General features: G+C 48.8%; 1 protein-coding gene across 2 annotated transcripts; it reads right to left on the bottom strand.

Moving 5' to 3' along the window:
- Positions 1–2,381: 2,381 nt before the first annotated feature.
- ETS2 (ETS proto-oncogene 2, transcription factor) lies at positions 2,382–20,215 on the bottom strand. 2 transcript variants are annotated; one of them, XM_064475992.1, is made up of 11 exons: positions 20,093–20,157; positions 15,939–16,010; positions 15,323–15,596; positions 13,030–13,141; positions 11,794–11,913; positions 11,280–11,480; positions 9,641–9,724; positions 8,395–8,619; positions 7,247–7,516; positions 5,430–5,548; positions 2,382–4,592 (listed from the first exon to the last, which is right to left on the bottom strand). In XM_064475992.1, exons 5-11 carry the CDS (start codon positions 11,861–11,863, stop codon positions 4,377–4,379), a joined length of 1,185 nt encoding a protein of 394 aa, XP_064332062.1. In that variant the 5' UTR covers positions 11,864–11,913; positions 13,030–13,141; positions 15,323–15,596; positions 15,939–16,010; positions 20,093–20,157; the 3' UTR covers positions 2,382–4,376. The 2 variants fall into 2 exon arrangements, with proteins under 2 accessions (XP_064332062.1, XP_064332060.1); XM_064475990.1 differs by lacking the exon at positions 15,323–15,596 and having other exon boundaries at positions 20,093–20,215.
- Between the last annotated feature and the right edge of the window lie 356 nt (positions 20,216–20,571).

Here is a 20,571-nt window from a genome sequence, read left to right as displayed (position 1 = left end):
TTGGAGCCACTTTGTGGGTGTGTTCTGGGGTCCACTCGTAGCTTGGGAAGACAGAAGCCCCTGCCTGATGCAAATTTGGCCAAACAAAATAGTCTGATTGCTCAGGATCTGAGAATTATTAACAAGATGTTTGGTCCTTAGGATGATGGAAGAATGGCTTTTTTAAAAAGGGGGTTAGAGTTAGAGTGGAATGGGTTAAAGGACCAAAGAGTGAGGCTGGTAGAAAGAGTTTGAAAGGATCCATTTCATCCTGTGGGGATGAACTTCTTCCCTATCATGCAGACATTAGACAATTCTTTTCATGTTAAATAAAAAATGCTTACTCTTAACTGGCTCTGAAAGGGTACGACTGGAAATATGGACACTGGATTAGAGACGCAAAAGGAAGAATTTCCCACCCTGCCCCCCATCCTGTCCCAGTTCCACTCTGTCTGTTCTGGGTGAGCTTCTCTGATTTCTAGAACAGTCCTCAAAGTGAGGTCCAACAACAACATCCTTTCAGGGAGTCCTCACGGTCAAAATGATTTTTATAATAATATTAAAATATAAAATATTTGCCTTTTTTTCCCTTTTTTTTACTGTGTTGATATTTGCACGGATGATGCAAAATCAAAGAATGGCAAACGCTGGAGCTTCAGCACTAAACTGTACTGGCAATTGCTGCATTTTCAATAGGTCCTTGCAGGGAAAAAAATTACCAGTTTCCTTAAAAAATGTCCTTGATGAAGCAGTGAAATCAATTTTATTAGTAAGTGAATACACATCTTTTTAGTTTCTGGGTAATAGAATGGAAAGCACACAGAAGTTCTGGTGCTACCAAGGTAGATTGGTTGTCCAGGGAAAAGCAGTTGCATCTGTGAGTTGCAAGCTAAACTGACCACTTCACCCATGAGCACCGTTTCTACTTGAAAGAGCAACTGACGCATTACATTCACGCGGACTTGTGGGTGACGGGTGTTCCCTCAAAAGTAAAGGAAATGAAAGGTTTTCAAAAAAAAAAAAAAAAACTCAGTGTATTTATTTGCTGCTAATCATAAAAATTAAGCTTTCAAATGGAAATTTGAATTTTTGACAATTTATATCTGCTGCTGTGAGCTTGAGAGCTTGCCAGTAATTTTCTGGTGAGATTGGTGATGATAGTAACTCCTGTGATAGTTTAATATTGTGTGTTGAAATGTGTCAACATTTTGAAGCAATATTTTCCGATGACTAATGTGTATTACGAAATCACACATGGGTAACAGGCCCAGTCAAAGTGCAAGACCAATGGAATTTATCAGCAAGTTTATTGATATGATTTCATATGTAACTCCAACTCCAATTACCCTTTAAGAAACTACCATTTGTTAGTTTGGGTGTAGTATAAAACGATTTCCAGTTACCTGAAACAGCTATTCAATACACCACCCTCTTCCAATTACATATCTGTGTGAGTCCTGATTTTCTCCAAAAATGTATCACAAGGGACTGAATGCAGAGGCCATTGTAAGAATGCAGCTCTCTTCTATTAAACCAGGCATCAAAGAGGTTTGAAAACATGTAAAACAATGCCATTCTCACATTTTGGGGAAAAAGCTACTTTTCACAAAGATCTTTCTATAGATATGTTATTTCAAAAGTGAATTCCTATTTTAACATTTGTTTTAATTTCCAATATGGTAAATAAACATTGACCACCAGTGCTGTGCTGGTAAATGTTTAACAACCAGCTCCCCGAGAAGGTACGGTGGGGGAGCCCTGATCTGTAGTGTTTGCTGATCTCAGTGGTATAAATACTCTCATCCCGACCAAGTTCAAGCTACCAATACGTCACTGATGCAAAGCTGGAAAGACACCTGCTCCATCGGCTCCCGCCAGCCCACGGGGAGCTGGCCCCAGCTCACCACTGACATGAACCACTGATGGTTTGGGAATCCTTGCTAATTTTGGAGAGTGGAGAGGAAGCCCAGGAATGGGTTTGAGCACAAGTGTCCGAGGACCATCACCCCCACCTCACTTTAGTCGTCTCGGCAATGGCGGAGCTCCACGAGAGCCATGACCCCAGTTACAAAAGTCCTTGAGCCTCAAATCCTAATGCTCTCCATAGAAACACCCTCAGATCTCTTGTTATCTCCGCCAAACCCTTGGCAAAGACAAGACACCTGAATCTTTCTATTCTAATCCCTTCCTTAAAGAATTTTTCACTTTAAGGAACACTGTTTCGGAACTCCTTCAGTAAGGGCTCACAGGTGGTTCCAGCTTGGTCCTGAGTTACGAGGCAGTGGGTGTGTGAAGTTAGTGACAAGGAGATGTGACTCTGAATGACCGAGTGCCACTGAGTGGCGGGCAGTTCTGAGCCCAGCATCCCCACTCCACCAAAGAATGAAGACCCTGACAAGGAGTTTATATAAACAAAATACTTTATTATTTGAGAAAGAAGCCAAATTACAAAATTTTTATACTTAAGGTCTGTTCATTACCATGCCAAAAGGTTTATCATGGACTGCATTTCCAGAACTCTTGGTTTGAGCCACGTGAAACTGCCAACTCTGTCGATTAAAAAAAGACCAACATAGGCAATTTCATGTGGTTCAACCACCTATTAAAACTCTTAAAAATAAGATTTTTTTCAGCAGCAAGATGTTCTCAGGCCCAAGTCTGTTGATGTTACAAGCAGATGTCAGAGATATAAACAGGTCTTGCTTGAGAAAAACATCCTGTGCTTAAAGATGCTGGAAACGGTCTTGTGTGGGCACCAAGACCTAGTGGTTCCCGTAGCGGCTCTGCTGCTCCTACCACCCAAACCCCTGGTCTTACTGCACAAACAAGTCTTCTTTAGAGATGTCACCGCTGGCCCGTGTCCCCTCACGCTGCTCCTGAAGGCTGTGAACTTGACTCGATCATTTACAAAGTCAGGAGCACACGCTGACCCAGGGATTCCTTTGAAACAATGACAAAAGTCTCCACCATGATTAAGACGTTTTCACCTGAAGGACCCCAGTGCCTTCTGGTTCCCATCTGGTCTGCCCTCTCTTCGCCTCTGGCCATTTTGCATTAGAAAAAAATATGGGAAAAAAATCTCTCTGCCTGCGGATGTTGAACAGAAAGGAGCAGCTAGGTATCCGGAGAGTCCAAGACTCGGCAGGTGAACAGGGTGAGGCAAATCATGCTTCACTCACGTCCCAGAGTGCCCTCCCCCTGAACCTTCAGCTCTGTACAATACGTTAACTTTACAGGGAGATAAAAATAAATCTTTCTTACAAATTACATTTGTTTTTTTTCCAGTGAATTGCTTTTGCAGTAAAAATAGCTGCTACACAAATCCCTCCTGATCTCTGAAAAGGAGTCGCTTATTTCCAAAAATAGGATTCTTATTTTAATCATACAGAATAACTCGGGGCTTGGGGGTGGGGCACGGGAAGGAAATGGCTGGCCGGGGAGGTTAGCGGTTGGGGAAATACAGTTACACTGAAAAATAAAATAAGTTTCGTGTATAAACTGATTTAAAGGCATGCATAGAAATGGAAAACTTACGCCATTTGTCAAGAAAAATACTGCTTTATAGCTTTTACATTACAATTAAAGGAGAAGCAAAGGGGCCGGATGAGACTGCAGATAATAACATTAAGTTTCTTATAAAAATTCCCAAATGTACAAAGTCCTTGCCATAGAGAATAACCCAGGCAAAACAAAACAAGATGAAAAACGGGAATCAACCCTTAGACCTTATTCCTGTAGGCCTGTTACATGTAAATAGTACACACTTTACAGCCTCCCCTGCTCTGCCCTTGGCAGAATCAATGTTTGCAAAACGCCACATGTGCTCTTAAAAAAATGGAATACACACTGGATGTCCACATTCTTCTCTCACATACAATTAGATAATTATTTTAAATTACAATATACAATTTCTGTTAAATAGGACTGTTAGGGGATTTTGACAGCAATTATAAGATTACAGTCATATATACAAACTAACTTCTGAAATGGCATGATTGTTTCCTTCCCCTCCTCCCCTCTGAACCAGAGACCTTTTGCATTTGCGATTCCTGGTTGCCAGAGGCAAAAGAAAAGTCCCAAACCGTGTGTCCACGACACGCTCGCTCTGTGGAGAATTCCCCACCGGCCAAGCGACCCTGTCACAACACAGCCCGCCCGGGGCCAGGCCGGCTGCCCAGCGTGTCTCTCCCGGCCGTTCTCATGTAACAGCATCCTAAGAGCGTGTTCCTGTCAGCAGCTTGAGAAGCGAGAAACCCTGCTGCTTGCAGCGAAGAACCGCGGTTTTGGAGGAAATAAGGCCACTGCTTCCTGGAGACGTTCCTGGACGCGTCAATCCCAGCTTTCAGGGTCCCTGGAGCAGCAGGTCAGGATGGCCCCACGCACGGCCCCGGGCGGCCTCAGTCCTCCGTGTCCGGCTGGACGCCCAGGATGGCGTGCAGCTCCTCGGGCGTGAAGCCCAGCAAGTTCTGCAGGTCGCACACGAAGCGGTACACGTAGCGCTTCCCTGACGTCTTGTGGATGATGTTCTTGTCGTAGTAATAGCGCAAACCCCGGCTCAGCTTCTCGTAGTTCATCTTGGGCTTGTTTTTCCTCTTTCCCCACCGGCGGGCCACCTGGGGGATGGATGGAAAAGAGTTCAATTATGTGACAATTAAGAAAAAGTGAATGACGTTCGCCCCTGACTAGGGTTCTGACGCGTGCTCGCCTGCCAGGACCCAACCATACAAGGACAACAGAGCTGCAGCCGCTTTCAAGCACGTTCCCTGGGCACTGCATCCCCCGGCTGCTTGTCTGAGGATGGAGGTGAGGCCTCTCACTCAGAAAAACCTCTGGGAGTCAAGGGTTAGGAATCAGGGGGGTGCCCCCACCTCCGGGGTTCGCATGTAACCGCCACGTCCACTGGGATTGGAGCCACGTGACACTGTGCAGCCCTTGATGCTTCTGCCCCCGGGAATCAGGGAGGCGACAGACCGCACTCTACCTGTGCCAGAGACCAAGGTCCTGGAGGGGCTGGTATCAGACCTGCCCGCTGATTTCGCTGGTGCAGCTCTGCCAAGCTCAGCTGAGGGGCACGGAAGCCCAGCCAGAGGGCTGGCATGGGGCAACTGGCGGCTGAGTCCCCCCAAGGTTAACAGGCAAACTTCCTAAGACACTTTCAGGTGGTCAGGCGAGGGCCTCGGTTTACAGCTTGCACCTCTGGATTAGACAACAGAGCACGCTGATGAACGAACCCTGCCCGCTGCCCTGTGCTCCACCAGGGGACACCAGACACTGTTTATCAGCAAAACAAGACTCCACGTTTCCCCGACAGTCAGAAATGCCTTGTGTAGAAGTGTTCTCATCTGTGCCCTGGTGAACCCTTTCTTGTGCCGAGAATTGACTCTGGGAACCCCAAGTGACAAAATCGGGTTTTAGAGCTGGGAGACGGATTTCCTAGGTGCTGGACCTACCTCGTCGGGGTCCGCCAGCTTAAACTCCCACCCGTCCCCGGTCCAGCTGATGAAGGACTGGCAGGATTTGTCGGAGAGCAATTCCAGGAGAAACTGCCACAACTGGATAGGTCCACTTCCTGGGGGGAAAGGGGCGGGTTATTTGTTTTTGTAGATTCAAAACATAGCAAAGCTTCCGTCATCCTGCTGAAACAAAGAATGTGAGACCCAGCTCTGGACTGGGTGCCAAAGTAAGAAGGTGTGACTCTGGGTGCTGGTAACAGCCCTGGATGCTTTAATGGGAGGAGGCCAGACACCCAGGCCAGGGCTTCCTCCACGCCTCCTACTCCTGGAAAAGAGGTCACGAGGCCCTGGATGGCTGGGTTTGGTATTTCTGGAGAAGAAAATTCTGGGCCACCAACTCTTGGCATCAAAATTCCTCATCCTGTTTAATTGTTCCTTATGTAATAACTTTCAAGGTTTATTTCTAGAAACACCCCGTGGGACAGCGGTGGGGGCGGCTGAAGGGGCGTTTCAACACAGAGTGAGGCATGTCATTCCTGGAATCCTATGATGAGTCTTTCTGCCCGATGATGGTGGGTAAATTACATAATCCAGGACTCGGTTTACTCCACAGGCATCTGGGCATCTGGAGCTATGTCCACGGTCTCCCCACCTCTGTCTGGTGACGTACATGCTTTCCAAAGGGCTTTTCGTAAACATTTTTTTGATAATACTTAGAACCTCTGCCGCTGTGAAGCTGAGTATCACTGTATCAATCTTTTAAAGACGAAGAATCCTGTGTCTCAGCGGCCAGGCGCTCTGCCCTGGGTCACGTGTCCATCCAAGAGCTGTTCCCCGAGGCTCAAAGGCTGTTTGTCTGAGCTGTGTGACCAGACAGCTGTCTTCCCCTGAGCCCATTTCCCCATCTGTAAAATGGGTTAATACCACCAGTGCTGGGCCGCCCTCGGGTTTACCCATCACGCCCAGTTAACCACACAGAGCTGTCAGGCAACAAACGGTAACAGATATTAAGATGAAAAACACCAGCACCACCGCTGTTTACTTTCTTATCAGGCCCTGACTCCCACGTACAAAAATTAACAGCAGTTTTCACAACCTGAGTATTTTAATGCATTTTCACGGCTCTTTGTTTCACACGGCAGAAAAAACGGATGCCTACGTACTCTCATTGTAACCTATTGGATTTTTTTAAAGTAGGCATTTTTTTAAATCCCCAGTAGCTCCATATGGTCCAAATATGGAAGGAAAAAAAAAGGCACATTTAAGGACACATGAAGCCATGAAAAAAAATTTCTGCTATTTTTCGCTAAAGTACTGGAACTATCTGCTTCTAAAAACAGCTTTAATATTTGTCCCTGGCCTAGAATAGCTCTTACCCAAACCTTAAAACTGAGATGGAGTTTTAGAAGCAAGAAAAGGTAAACAGTCCCTGTGTTGTTTGAGGCTGGCTCCGCTGCCCCTCCCGGGGCCAGTTTACATTCTCTGACATTCCTGGCAGGGGTGAGTCACAGCTGAACCTCCAGAGGCCCATGTCCCCTGCTGCTCCTCCTCTCGGGAACGGCCAGGCACATCCCAGGTGAGGAGGCAGCCTGTGGGCTCGTCTCCACGCCAAGGAGCTCACATTAAAAACCCCTACAAGGTTGGCCTTTTTAGAATTTAGGGACACGGATTGCTTGGAGGAAGGATTACGCCCCACGCACAGAACGCGGGGTGTCCACGCGACGTGCACCGACAAGAAACGCCCTTGATAAACATGTGGGCGCGGGGCTGGGCGGGCGCCGGGGAGGGACGGGGACCTGGAGCAGCCCGCTCACCTGTGAAGCCGGCCAGCACGGCCGCTGGTATGACTGGTTTGCCTTGCTCGGCCGGGTCGCTCCTCTCCTGGATGTAGTCCTTGAAGGACATGGTCGGCTTGTTGAGGCAGAGGGACTGGCTGCAGTCGTCCTCGAAGCTCTCGAAGGAGGGCACCCGCTGTACGTCCAGCAGGGACGACTGGCTGTTCCAGGACTGCAGCAGCGACTCCGAGCTCTCGAAGCTGTCGGCGCCAGCGCCGTTCTCAGGGGACTCGTGGTCTCCGGGCTTGCCTGGCAGAGACAACCACAGAGTCTGACTCCTCCAGGGCAACGAGGTGTCCTGCGCCACTGCCGACCAAGGATGACGGCGGTGCCATCACCGCCACCCCGCTTTGGGCGCTCACTGGGCTGGTGCAGAGTCACCCAGACTGTTCGTGATGCCCTGAAACTGAGCTGCCTGTTCTTGATGACAAATGCACTACATGAGGGCACCTTCCATCCACAGTAGGACGGGTGTGTCCAATCTAGCTCGAGTGGGGTGCTACACAAGGAAAGGGGGCAGCTGGCCGCCGCCTCCAGCAGTGTGCATGGGTCTCAGACACATGGTGAGCAGAAGACAAACACAGAAGGGAGCACAGGGTGCGATTCCATTCCTATCAAGTTCAAGAACAGGAAAAACTCTGATGGTGAAAGTCGATGGTATCCCCTTGGAGTGGGGATGCTACCGACCGAGAAGGGGTACGAGGGAGCCCTGTGAGGTGCTGGCAACCTCTCTGCCTCAGTCTGGGTGGCTGTTAGACAGGCACGCATACGGGAAAATTCGACCTGAGCTTTGCGCATGGTATACATGCATCTTTACAAAAAGAGATCTGTTTGTTCCCATGCCGTCTCCCCCGTATCACCGGGGGTGGAGGAATCTGGCTGCAAGAGCAGGGGCTGCGTCATGTACCTGACACCCCAGTACCCAGACCTGAGCCTGAGGCACATCAGGAATCTGCCCGCTGAGCACCAACTGCCTGTGGCGGTGACCCAGCGAATGAGCCCTTGACCTCGTCCAATGGCTGAACACGGGACGGCTGATTAAGAAGCTTGTGTCACAGTCTGACTGTGGCTCCGGGAATCAGACCAACAACCCGGATAAGAGGAGCGCTTAGAAGCCTGGATCTTACCAGAACTGCTGGAGAGCAGATTCAAGTTGCCGCCCGGGAAGTCCCGGCTGACGGAGCAGTAGTTGACGCTGACGGTGTTGAGACGAGCCTTGGGGAACATCTGAAAGTCCTGCTCAGGACCAAGCGTGCTGGGCGCGGAGGCTGCCGGACACAGGCCGTCCAGGAGGCTGCCTTTGGGGTAGTTCTGCGTCTGCATTCCATAGGGCGCCTGCTCCACGCCGAAACCTGGAAATGAACCACAGACGGCAGAGCTGTCAGGTGACCTGAATGGGACCACCTCAGACCCCGCACACCTCAAACCAGACGGAACTCGAGCAGCTCTGCGCACACCAGTCCCCCGCAAGCTCTTGGTGGAAATGTGAAGGTTTTTCACGGAGTCCTCCTATTCTCAATTTATCTTCTTAGTCAATGAGCCCCTTTCCAAAATGCCTGCAGCCTCTGGACCCCGGGGGCAATGCTGCGTTGTGAATATTTCTACATCTCTCGTTTACTGACTGCGTCCACGTGAGCCTCACGCTGACAGGGTCACTGGCTCTTTCGGCTCCCGAGGAAACTAAGGCTCAGGCAGGCTAAGTGGTCTGCCGTCTAGTATGTGACTCGTAAGGGAACATCTCCAGTGAGCCTGCCCACGCCGGCCGGGGACCACCGTAATCCACGCGCACCGGTGCCAACCACCAGAAGGAAGGACCTGAGTTCCCTGACACCTCTCTGAATTCCACAATTCAAAACAAACTTTAGTATTGCTGTCCACACACTTCCTGTGCCCGCCACCTTCGTCTGTCACACTGATCTGCCCACAGCAGTCAGCTCACTCTGCTTCTTGCTCTATAAATTACCCAGACCACATGAGGCAAAGATAATACAGGCCACTGATGCCATGTTAAATTTTCTCGTAGCCATGTTAAAAAACTAAAAGGAAAACAGGTAAAATTAATTTTAACACTTTACTTGAGCTAATAGATTATCCTTTCGATATGTAATCAAAATTTTTTAAATTATTAAGGAGATATTTACACTCCCTGTTCCATACTAAGACTTTCGGATCCGACGGGAGTGTGTTATATTCTCATCGCACGTGTCACTGTGGACCAGCCACCCTTCAAATGCTCAGTGGTCTGGATTGGGGGGCGGGGAGTGGCCACCATATGGGATGTAGCACAGGTCTAAACTTTGCCTGTGGACTTTCCGTAAGTCAAACAGGAAGACTTAAAACCAAGCTCTTACGGGCAGAATTAATTGCACTGACCTAACGAATTGCTATTAATCCAATGAGGAACTGAGTTGAGGTGTGAATTTTCTTCATACTGATCTTCTGTCTTTTCCTGGTTTTCTGAAAAAGAGACACAGGACACATAAGATTGCAAATCGGGGTTAAAACTAAACAAGAAAAAAGACGTTCCTTTCTGAATCACTGTTCTACGGTTATTTCAGCAAAGTGAAATGCATTTAATGCTTTACATTTAATCCAACAGTGTTCCATGTAATCATGTTGTTTAAATGCACTAGAGACAGCGACACATTTTTCTAATAACTAGAAAAAGTCTTCCAAAATTAATGCTGTCCCTGGCAGAGTGAAATATTCTACATAATTTGAGAGACCTAGATGGTGTATTGAATTTATCCACGTGGTCAACAGTTAGATGCTTATCAAGTACCCCCTGCCCCAGGGGCTGGAATCCCATAGATTAGTAACACGGACACAGTTCCTGCCCTGGTGAGGTTTATGCTCCTCAGTGTGTCCGGGGCGGAGGGGGAGCTACAGAAAGAGGCCCACAGCGTCTGAACGGGGACACACGTGCCCGGGAACTTTGAAGGGAAACCAGTTAGCATTCCCTGCATGCGTAAGTTTACCTCCTACAAACACCCTGAACCCCCACGCCCCTCCCCCAACAAAGCCAGACCCACACAGACTCACACGCCTACAAACGGCAAAACAGGACCAACTGCCAACAAACAGATTCCCCAGGAACTTGTCAGATCAGACTTGTCCAAATTCAGGGAAAATTTGAGGGCTTTAAAAGTAAGTTTCCCTGGCCCTCAGAAGCCGTAACTAAAGGGGGCTGGCAGACACCCCCTAGATCTTTTTACAATTCTGAGTCTGTAACAGACGGCGAAACTCAGAGTTTAAAATCAATTAAATGAGGGCCTATTTCCCTGAACTCCACTAACAGGCTTATTTTCTTGTATTTTTAACTTGAATGATCCCTCACGATAATGCTTTTCCTGTTTAACTCAATGACTTTTTAATATTGTTCTCAACACTCTTTTAAGGTCAAAATCAAGACTTTCTATAGGAGGAAAGTTTTTTGTTTTTTTGTTTTTTGTTTTTTTTTTTGCTCAAAGGCTAGTTTCTGTATGTCAGTGAGTAAATATAGATCAATTACTTCCACATTTGTTTAAAAACAAAACCTAAAGAGAAAACAGGAAGAGAAAAAAGAAATCTTTTTGTTGGATTCCATCTGGTCTTAGGAAAATTTACTATAAAATTCACAGCTTATCTGAATAAAGGCTCCCTTTCACAGAGGCTGCCTGATTGCTAAAGGCTCTGTCAGGTGGGCCCCAAAGCCTGGGCAACCTTGCTGCCTCGCCTCCCCATCTGAGCCACCACATTTGCTTTCGACACATGATGTCTGGTGACAGCGAACAAGTTGGTGACTAAGGCCACTGCCTTGTGGCTCACACTCCCCCACCCCCCACATGCACTCAAGTGGAATCAAAATCCATCCCCTCTGCCAGGTCGTTGACTCATTCCAGTGGTGTTTTCAGACGATCTGCCCTCCATCACTTGAAACGCCGACCCTACGGCTATAGAGCACGGCCCCCCACCATCACTGGTCCCTGCCGTGTGCACCTCTCCCGGGGGAGCCCAGTTGCTCAGTGGGTACCTTTGATCATCTGCTCCAGGTGTTCCCAGAGGATGTCGCCCACAAAGTCGGGTGCCAGCTCCAGAAAGCGCTCCTTGCCAAGGTTACACAACACCTGGCCGGTCATGCCGAACCTCTGCAGGTTGACGTTCACCAGACTGAATTCGTTGGTGGCCCAGAGAAGCCACTGGCACACCTGCTGCTCAGTCCACAGCCAGGGATCTACCGGGGAGGGAAGAAAAGACAGAAGACGTAAGGGGAAGGGGGCAGTGAGACCAGAGGCACTCCTGATTTACCCACAGAGTCCAGAAGGGCACCAAAGTCCAGGAAAATGAGTGAGAGACCCTGGAAGGTTCTGAGACACTAACAGCAGTGTTTGGCTGGCTGGGTTTGGAAATAAAAACTGGCCAAGCTAAATGACACCTCTGCCACCCTTTGCAAGATGCTCTGAACAAGCCATCCCAGCCATGGCAGCACAGTGCGTCCATCCAGGACGACACAGGCGCAGAAAGCAGCCCTGGGGAGCAGCACCTACTCTTTGGGATGCCGAGGCGGCGCTGCTCCTTTTTGAAGCCACTGAAGGTAGCTTTTAAGGCTTGACTCATCACAGCCTTGCTGCACGGGGTCAACAGAGGCAACTCACAGTTGGTCGAGTCTGGAAAAGAAAACCCCAGGACGTTAGGAGTTCAAGCCGGCGACAACACAGGCAGGACCGAGCAAGGGGACATCCTGGTCTTTAGGGAAGAACAATTCTGATCTCAAACCTTCAGCATCACTCCTCAGAAGAGTATAAATATTAACAAAAAATGTTTTTGACTGAAACCGAGAAAATATTACACATCTCATAACTACACTTATAAAAAATCTCGAATAAAACTCAAGTTTTATTTTGCAAAACTTCATAAAGTGGTGATGCCCAGGTAACATTTCTATTTAAGGCTTTACTTCAACGTTAGACAACGAAAGAAACGGCATGGCTTAAGGGGCTGTCAATGCCTAACCTGGAAGTGACTTCCACTAACACAAAGCAGCAGGCAAAGGGACGTCAGGCATAAAAGGAACACACCGTGCTTGGCACCTGTGACGTCCGCACACCTTCCATTTTTATTGAAAAACCACCTTCTCTGGATTCCCTCAGCAATTTCAAGTGTGATAAATGATCGTCACACGGCAGCACGCTTATGCAAGCATACGTGTTTTCATTAACTTTCTGCGCTGTATTCTCTAGCACCTACTTCATATGACAAAGTAGCCTCTGGAATGTTTCCAACCAGTAACTGTATCATAGTAATGGCAGAGGCACCGTCCAACGTGCTAGTCCTTTAAAAAGAATAAACAGCTCCGGAAGCAAACACAGATGGGTAACGATGGGCAAGAATAATTTGTTGCCCCAAAACTCAGAGTTGGGGGCGGAGGGACGATCTATGTAATGATGCAAACACAGGGTGAAAAGCTGGGATGCATTTTAACGTCCACTGGCCTGCTTCACGCAGCAGACTGGCAGGTGAGGCTGGGCTGGCTGCAGCCGGAAACAGCCCAAGGGAAAGCTAAGGGCCCCCGCTCTCCCTGGGGTGTGTCTGGCAGGTGAGGACACCAGCCACCACATGCGTGAAAAAGGAAACCCGTCTTCTCCGGCGCAGGGCCTCCACCTGACTCTTCCCACCCAAGATTCAAGACGCCGACGTTCGTCGCCTGGGAATTGCCATCTCTCTATTAACTGGACGACTTACGGACATCATGCTCAGTTTGTCAAGTCTGAGTAACAAATTACCATGAGAAATTGAATCCAAGCCTGTTGGCACTTCTTGGAGTGTTTGCTCCTCATTTAACGAGGGGAAAACGGCAAGCAGGGACCCGTCGAAGGTGTCAAAGGCGGGCTGGCGCTGCAGAAGCAGATGGAAAGAAAACCAAAACGTGATTATCTGACTTACTTAATGATGTCCTTTAAAAGTGGTTCATAGGCAGTCTCACTGAGGCACCCCAGTTAAACTGCCAGTTATACAGTCACGCATGGAATAGGCCAGCCTGAGTAGACTTCTGAGAGGGTCAAAGTGATTATACTTCACTCTGGATTTACAGGCACACCTTGGAGACACACTCCAGACCACTGCGATAAAGCAAATATCGCAGTAAAGCAAGTCACACAAATTTTTTGGTTTCCAGGTGCGTAGAAAAGTGACACGCATTTATGGTCAATTAAGTGTGCAAGAGTATCATGTCTAAAAAAAAAACAACGCTTAATTAAAAAATACTTTATTGCTAAAAAATGCTAACCATCATCTGAACCTTCATCTATTTTGCTGGTGGAGGGTTTGAAATATTGCTTGAATTACCAAACGTGACCTAGAGACACGAGGTGAGCAAACGCTGTTGGGAAAACGGTGCCGATCAACTTGCTGGATGCGGGGTGGCCGCAAACCTTCAATGTGTAAAACACGCAGCAAAGTGAAGTACCATCTGTACCACCTGACAGGGTGTGCCTGTAATCAGCCTCAGGGCCAGAGGTATGCCAGGGAATTTATTTTTAATGGCCTAACCAATTTAAATGAATACATTAAGTAAACTAACTTAAAACAAGAGGATCTTAGAGCAGTGCTGGGAGGGAGGGATCTCAGGGACCACCTGGTCCAAACACCTGGCCCTTGTAAGCTACGCGGGAGAGAAACTGAGTACAGAAGAAAAATGACCCTTGGCTGGACAGTTTCAGCTCACCGCTGTTAAAACAAAAGGCAAGCGACTGGAAATCAAAAATCAAATGAGGAACTATATTACTATATCTGTGGAAGCATTTATTCTGAAATGTTTACCATGAAACACTTTAACTGAAACCAGAAGTTTTCCCTCCGCTATCCCATATGAGAACATTCCTTAAGGCTTAATTCTGTACAAGGAAAGTATATTCAAAATGACCCCCGCCATCAAATATTAAGGGGAAAGATTTCCAAAGGAAATAGGTTTAAAGGTGAACTACCTATAATTTAGGAGAAAGAGGAGGAGAGTTACACAGAGAAAGATAAACCTCACATTGAGAGGATTTCTAATAATCTCATCTAATATTTATAAATGAAATAGCCTTTAATGCAAGGCTCACTTATAAGTAACAGATAAAGGCTTGATTCATCATTGCCTCACTTGTTGAGGAAAAACGTGAAGAAAGGTTATTTTTTTCCAACATAAGCTGGAAATCCCATGTTATGTGTAATGCAATGACCCATCTGCTGAGTCATCAATTAAAAAAATGTGTAACACATTTACAACTAAAACGGTCTGTGTGCTTTCTTTTTAGAAGTGCGGAACAATGAATGACGCATTACATAAGAGGACAGGCAGAAGCTGGAGCTCAGCCCAAAACACTCGAGTCAGTGATGTCCCAATGGTGTTGGAAACCAGCCCCCAAAAACCCAAGGCAAGGATGTCCGAAGACCCACAGGGGGGAGAACCAACCAAGCAAGTGCAAAGTACTTACCTAGATCTACAAAGAACCCTATAGCAGCCCTAATTTTGGTGAAATAGCCAACGGATTTTTTAAAATTCCCACTAGCACTGCCCAGGTGACTAAGAAATGCCTTTTTTTTCCAGACTGTCCTCTCGACTGTTCTTTTTTTTTAAAACCGGAAGCCAAAGACAAGACAAATTCCTGCTGCGTATTTCAACACATCAATTTCAGCAATGAGTTTCTTCTCCAAACCCAGAAATCACATGGGCACCGTCAAACTCCCTGAAGTTATAGCAGAATTTTTCTCTCTAGAGGTGTCGTTTCAAACTTAGTACCATAATTTCTTGTCTGGTTTCCGCTACGCTGGAAATGTCTGTACAAATTGAACCAAAAAACTCACTAGCCTGAAGTTTGATAAACTTCATGGATACTCTAGAGGCCAGTGCCAGATTTTGCCTCTTTGGGTTCTATCAGACAAATAATCTCATGATGATATACAGAGAAAAACATAACATGCCAGAGACACATCATTGTACAAAAACATTCAGCTCAGAGGAGGCCAATCTAAAAATCACTGCTTCTGAGACATGTTTATTATAGAACACTGAAAAAAAAAATCAACTCTCACAGTCACATTTGGAGAAGGCAAATGGGAAATTATCAGTTTCTGCTGCTAAAGAATGTTCCCGAAGGGACTGAGACAGAAGCTACATGAGGTCTGTTCATTATGCAGTGGAGAAGGCTCGCTCATCTTTAATCTGTTTTCCAGTTCACATCAGCTTGCACGGTCCTGCCAGGAAGCACAGGCCGCCTGCATCCCAGTGGACGTTGCCGCTTCTGACGGGAGAAGCGGCTCTTTAACGTCAGTTCTTAAACAGCCTTTCCGTCACCCAAGGAAACTCCTGGAATGGACAGAACAGATAGTCTCCACAGCTCTGTTCTCTTGAGAATTCACAGGAATTTTCACCTGGTAGGAGCCTCAGCAGTAAACTACAAAGGCCTCACCATCTACAAATTAAACGGTTGCATATCTTGGAGGGCCAGTCAAACAAGCACCAGGACACCCGTTTTACAGACTAGAAAACTGAGACCCAGAGAGATTAAGCAAACAGTCCAGAGTCACACAGCCTGTAAATTAAAAAGCTAAGGCTAGAACTAGTCTTCTGGGATCCAGCCCTTGTTTTTAACTCCTAGAGATTGCATTTTCTGATTTTTTAAAATTTAATTAAGCCTGACTTACTCACCTTGAGTGTCCCTCTGTAGCTGCTGGACACGGGGGCCACCTGGTCCATGTTCTTGATTCCAAAATCATTCATCTTAAAAAAAGAAAAGGAAAAAGAAAAGAAATGAAGAGTCAAAGAGGCGACAAACCAAGTCCATTTTTTAAGAAGTCTGCACTGGCCGCATTCACACTTAATTTGGGCTGAGTCCGTCAAGTTCCGCAGCCCTAACAGGTCAGTCAAAACTGAATGCCAGGAATTCTTCTCACAAAGGGGATGCTATTTAAGTAATTAAATAATAATGCTAATTTGCCACTGAATTCCACTTAGATTTGAGGCGCACAGATAAAGTTGCCTTCGCTCAGAACCTCCCGGGAAGCCTGGCTGGGTGACCTGAGCAGGGGGCCTGTGTCCTGGTAGACGAGTGGGAGACCTGCTTTCTACCGCCAATTCCAAGGTCAACCCCAAGGGGTGCGGGCTTGGGGGGCTCTGTTGTGTGGGCCGTGGGCCACCTCCTGTCTGCGCCGGGGCAGTCAGCTTAACCTGCGGGCGTGCCGGCCAGCCGAGGGATGCCCTGCCCCTGGCAGCTCACAGGAAGATCCGGACTCGGGAAACTCTGCTGAAAAGAGCTGCCTCGGAGGCCCCCTCCCCACTGCAAGCCGTGAGGAAGCACAGGCGCAGGAGGCTGATAAAAGGGAGACCAACCCTCCTGTGCCGGCCCAGGGCACCCAAGCGCAAAATGCGTCTGCGCTGTGTGTGGCTCAGCCTGCATTTCTTCAAGAGGAAGCAGTTCTAATCATGGATCTGCCTCGCTTGCTTTGAAGGCCTGGGCTTATCCGAGACCTGCAGAGACCGATGTGTAGCCACCAGCCTCGTGTGGCTAACTGAGCGCCTGACCCAGGGCAAGGGCAAACTCAGATGTGCTCTGCATGTAAAATGTACCCCGATGTCAAAGATTTCACGGGAAAAAAGTAACCTATCTCAGTACTAACTTTATATTGACTGTGTGTTTATGTAATTTAAATGTGCTAGGTTAACTGAAATACACTGAAATTCATTTCACCTATTTCACTATTTAACGTAGCTACTAGAAAACTTTGAGTTACAGGTGTGACTTACAATCGGACAGTTCTGCATGTGACTTGTGATTGCTGTAATAATCTGAAAACGTATTTGGGGCCCTAAAATGTAATTGTTTGGTCGGGTAAGTTAAATATTAATAAGTGAGAAATGTACCTTGATAATCCTGCCAAGGTGTTAGAGAAAAAAACAGAGCAACGAAAGCTGATTTTCAGATAACCTGGGAGAGCATCAGTGACAGGAACCCACCCCCTGGCTCCTTGACCATGAACTGCAGGTCTAGAAGGAAGCTTTACAGGGTACCTCTAACGGCCCACCCTGCGGTCTCCACTGGGTGCTCCTACCTGTTACAACCACGAACTTTGAGTAATTAAAATATTGTGCAATAGACAGGACTGACTGGCGGAGGCCAACAGCCTGTTTTCCCGTAACTACTTAATTCGAGTTTGTACTTTCTTGTTTTTTCTTTATGGTCAACATTGCGGCTAAACCAGACCTCCCAGCAGCTCAATACACAGGCACACGTACACACACGCACACACACACCCCTTGGCTGGAAAGGCAGCGTGGGAGGACAGTCACTGCCACAGGGGAGGCGAGAGGCACTGGAGACGGCTGTTAATACCTTAAGTGCGGGTAATTATCATGGTGGCCAGTGCAGGCTCAAAAGCTTTGACAAAAAATAATATTCCTGGGGCAGGGGGGTCCAGAGGGTACAAAAGTGGCCACATTTGCTCAGAATCTCCACTTGGTGGACAATGTCATCCACATGCACTCAAGAATCAATATTCACTACTGATGGTCACCGCCCTGGAAGATTCCCACTTGGTAAAGGCTAAGCCTGAGCTGGGGGACCACACCTTCCCCCACTCACTGAATCGTCTGACATCCCTGAGTGGTAGATGTTATACCATCATACAGTGAGGCAACAGAGGCCCAGAGACCTCGGGTACCTGGCCCAGGATCACACAGCAACCGTGGGCCATCTAAGAGGCATAGTGCAGACCAAACCCCAGTGGAGTATGGCCCTACCTCCTGAGCTCCTCCATGTGCCAGGATGACCTGAATGATGAGGCCTGGGCCCTCCTGCCCCTCCCAGCACATCAGAAAAAGCAGAGACGTCACACGGATACTATCAGACTAGGCCCCTGCTCGCTACTCCTTATAATGTGAAATGCCCCTTAATGTGGAGCTAATGTCATTGATCTGGATGAACCAAGTCCTGTCACCTGTTGATTACCTTAACAAGCCTCAAAAAGGAGACCAAAATGCAAGGACATCTTGGGTGCTGCCAGTGATCCATCTTCTTCCCAGGTTTTACAGATTTTATGCTACATTTTTCAGCCTCACAGAGACAGGAGGATGGATGCGGAAGGTAATGAAAAGCCTCGCCTGGTTTTTGTGTACAGATACCAGAAGGAAAGGCAGTCTACCACTCCCACATAAAGAGCTATAATTACTAGCTACAGAATAGAATTCTTTTGTTGTCCAGCTTTTAATTTGTTTTGTGAAAACCATGTAGAATCAAAGTGCTCTACCAATGGTTTGTGGCAAACACATAACTAATCAAATTTAAGTTCACTTATTTTATTCAACACAGCTTGTTAAGGCGGCAGGCGGGCCAAGTTTCTCCACAGAAGTCAATTTCACACTAAGGTCCTCTTAGTGTTGCCCTATCGACTGCTGATTTTGAGAAAAAAAGAGAGAGAAAGGGGAAAATGGTAGAAATGGAAGGGCTGAGAGTGGTTAAAATTTAAAACAAGAAGAACTTGCCGGACAACAGTATCCTTATGGGAATAAGTGATTACTTACGTGAGATCAGAGCTCAGATTTGTATTTAGGTAAATGTGGAGTGGGGAGGCGGGGGAGAAAGAAAAACAAACCCAAAACGCAGTTCTGATGATTGGTTTGCTTCTCTCTTTGAAAGTTATCAATTTAGAGGGAGGAATGACTAATCCCAAAAATGAGTGCCTACCTCCCTGCAGGACGCGGGGCGCTGGCATTTACTGTACTGTGATATTATTCAGAATTTTAATAGACCTTAACTTAGAGATTTATCTTTCTGATTGGTGGTGTGGGCAGGCAGACAGCGAACAGGCGCTTCCACCGCAGGGAACAAACATAATCTCTTAGTGGTAAATTAAAATAAATTACTCCTATCTCCAAGGGGACTGCTCATTTCTTTACTTTCTAAATAAGCAGCATGTCAACTACTATTTTAGGATACCCTAAGATTGAATACAGGCCAATATTAAAAAAAAAATCTCACGTGCTTAAAAAAAAATCATACACGCACAAACGCTATTACCCTATCATCCAAAATGCTGTAAAAATGGGAATTTAAATAAAGGCAGCCTTGCGCACCCAGATCCCCATTTCCGACAGATTCCCAGTGTTTGTCTCGCAGGACCTAGGCGCCCCGATCCGGAGGTCCTGGGGCGCCTGAGGGGGTCTCGCTCGAACGGAAGGATCCTGAACGTGGCCGAGCAGGTGCCTGGGGGGTTGGGATCGGCGTGTTTTCGGGGAGACGCAGCCTCCCAGGTGTTCCAGGTGCCCCAGATCTTCCCGGGCCCGGCGCCCTCCCGTAAACCATCCGTAAGCCTGGGCTCGCCGGGGCCCCTCGGACACCCTCTCCGGCGTCCCCCTTCGCGAAATCAGGTCCGCCGGGCGCCCAGTGGCAAGAGCCCCCCCACCACGCCCGCGTTTCCTTTTAAAACAAAAGCTAGTGAAACGAGCTGGCGCGCCCCGCCCGCCCCAGCCGGCTCCGCGACCCCGGGGCCCGCGGCCCAAGTTCGCAGCCGGCTCCGCGCGTCACCGCCCGGCCCACCAAGCGCCCTGCCCGCCGCCCCCAAAGCCACCCGGCCACCCGGCCACCCGGAACATGAGCCCCGAGCGGATCGGAACCGGACTCGCGAACCGCGACTCCAGGGAGCAGCCGCCACCCTGCCCGGACAACGGCTGCGCCCCGGGATCCGGACCTCGGCGCCGCCACGGCCTCTGCCCGGTTTGCGGGTCCCCCGGGAGGGGAGCCGGCGCCGGAGGGCGCTCCCCGCCGACCCCCGCCCGCCGGACCCCTGCCGCCCATACCCCGCTCTTACCGCGCCGCTCCGGGCAGGGCCGCCGGCGGCTCGGGGCCCGGGCTTCTCGGTGCGCGCCGCGGAGGGCGCGGGCGCGGACGCGCGAGGGAGGCGCTCCGGGAGGTCGGCACCGGCCGGGGGCGGCGGGCGGGCTCGGGGCGCTCGGGGCTGGGGCGACACCGCGCTCCGCGCCGCCGCTGGAGGAAGTAACCGGCCGGTCCCCGTCGCCGCGCGCTCTTCAGGAGCAGGGGGTGGGAGGGAGGAGGCAGGAGGGAGGGGAGACGACAGAGAGGAGGGAGGAGGGGCTGAGGGGGAGGGGAGAGGACCGGAGGGGCGGAGGGGAGGGGAGGGGGTGGGAAGCAGAGGGGAGGAGAGCCGAGGAGAGGAGGGTGGAGGAGAAGAGCAGGGGGCGGAGCCGCTCCTTGCAGGCCTGACCTCGCTGGACGCCGGCTGTCACTCTTCTGTGTCCCTGGCCTGCGGTTCCAGGGCCGCGTTGAGCC

This window comes from Camelus dromedarius, chromosome 2 (genome assembly GCF_036321535.1).
Source record: "Camelus dromedarius isolate mCamDro1 chromosome 2, mCamDro1.pat, whole genome shotgun sequence".
In the NCBI taxonomy this organism is placed as follows: Eukaryota; Metazoa; Chordata; class Mammalia; order Artiodactyla; family Camelidae; genus Camelus; species Camelus dromedarius.
Note: the sequence above shows the minus strand (reverse complement) of the source record. Positions and strands in the feature narration are given on the sequence as shown.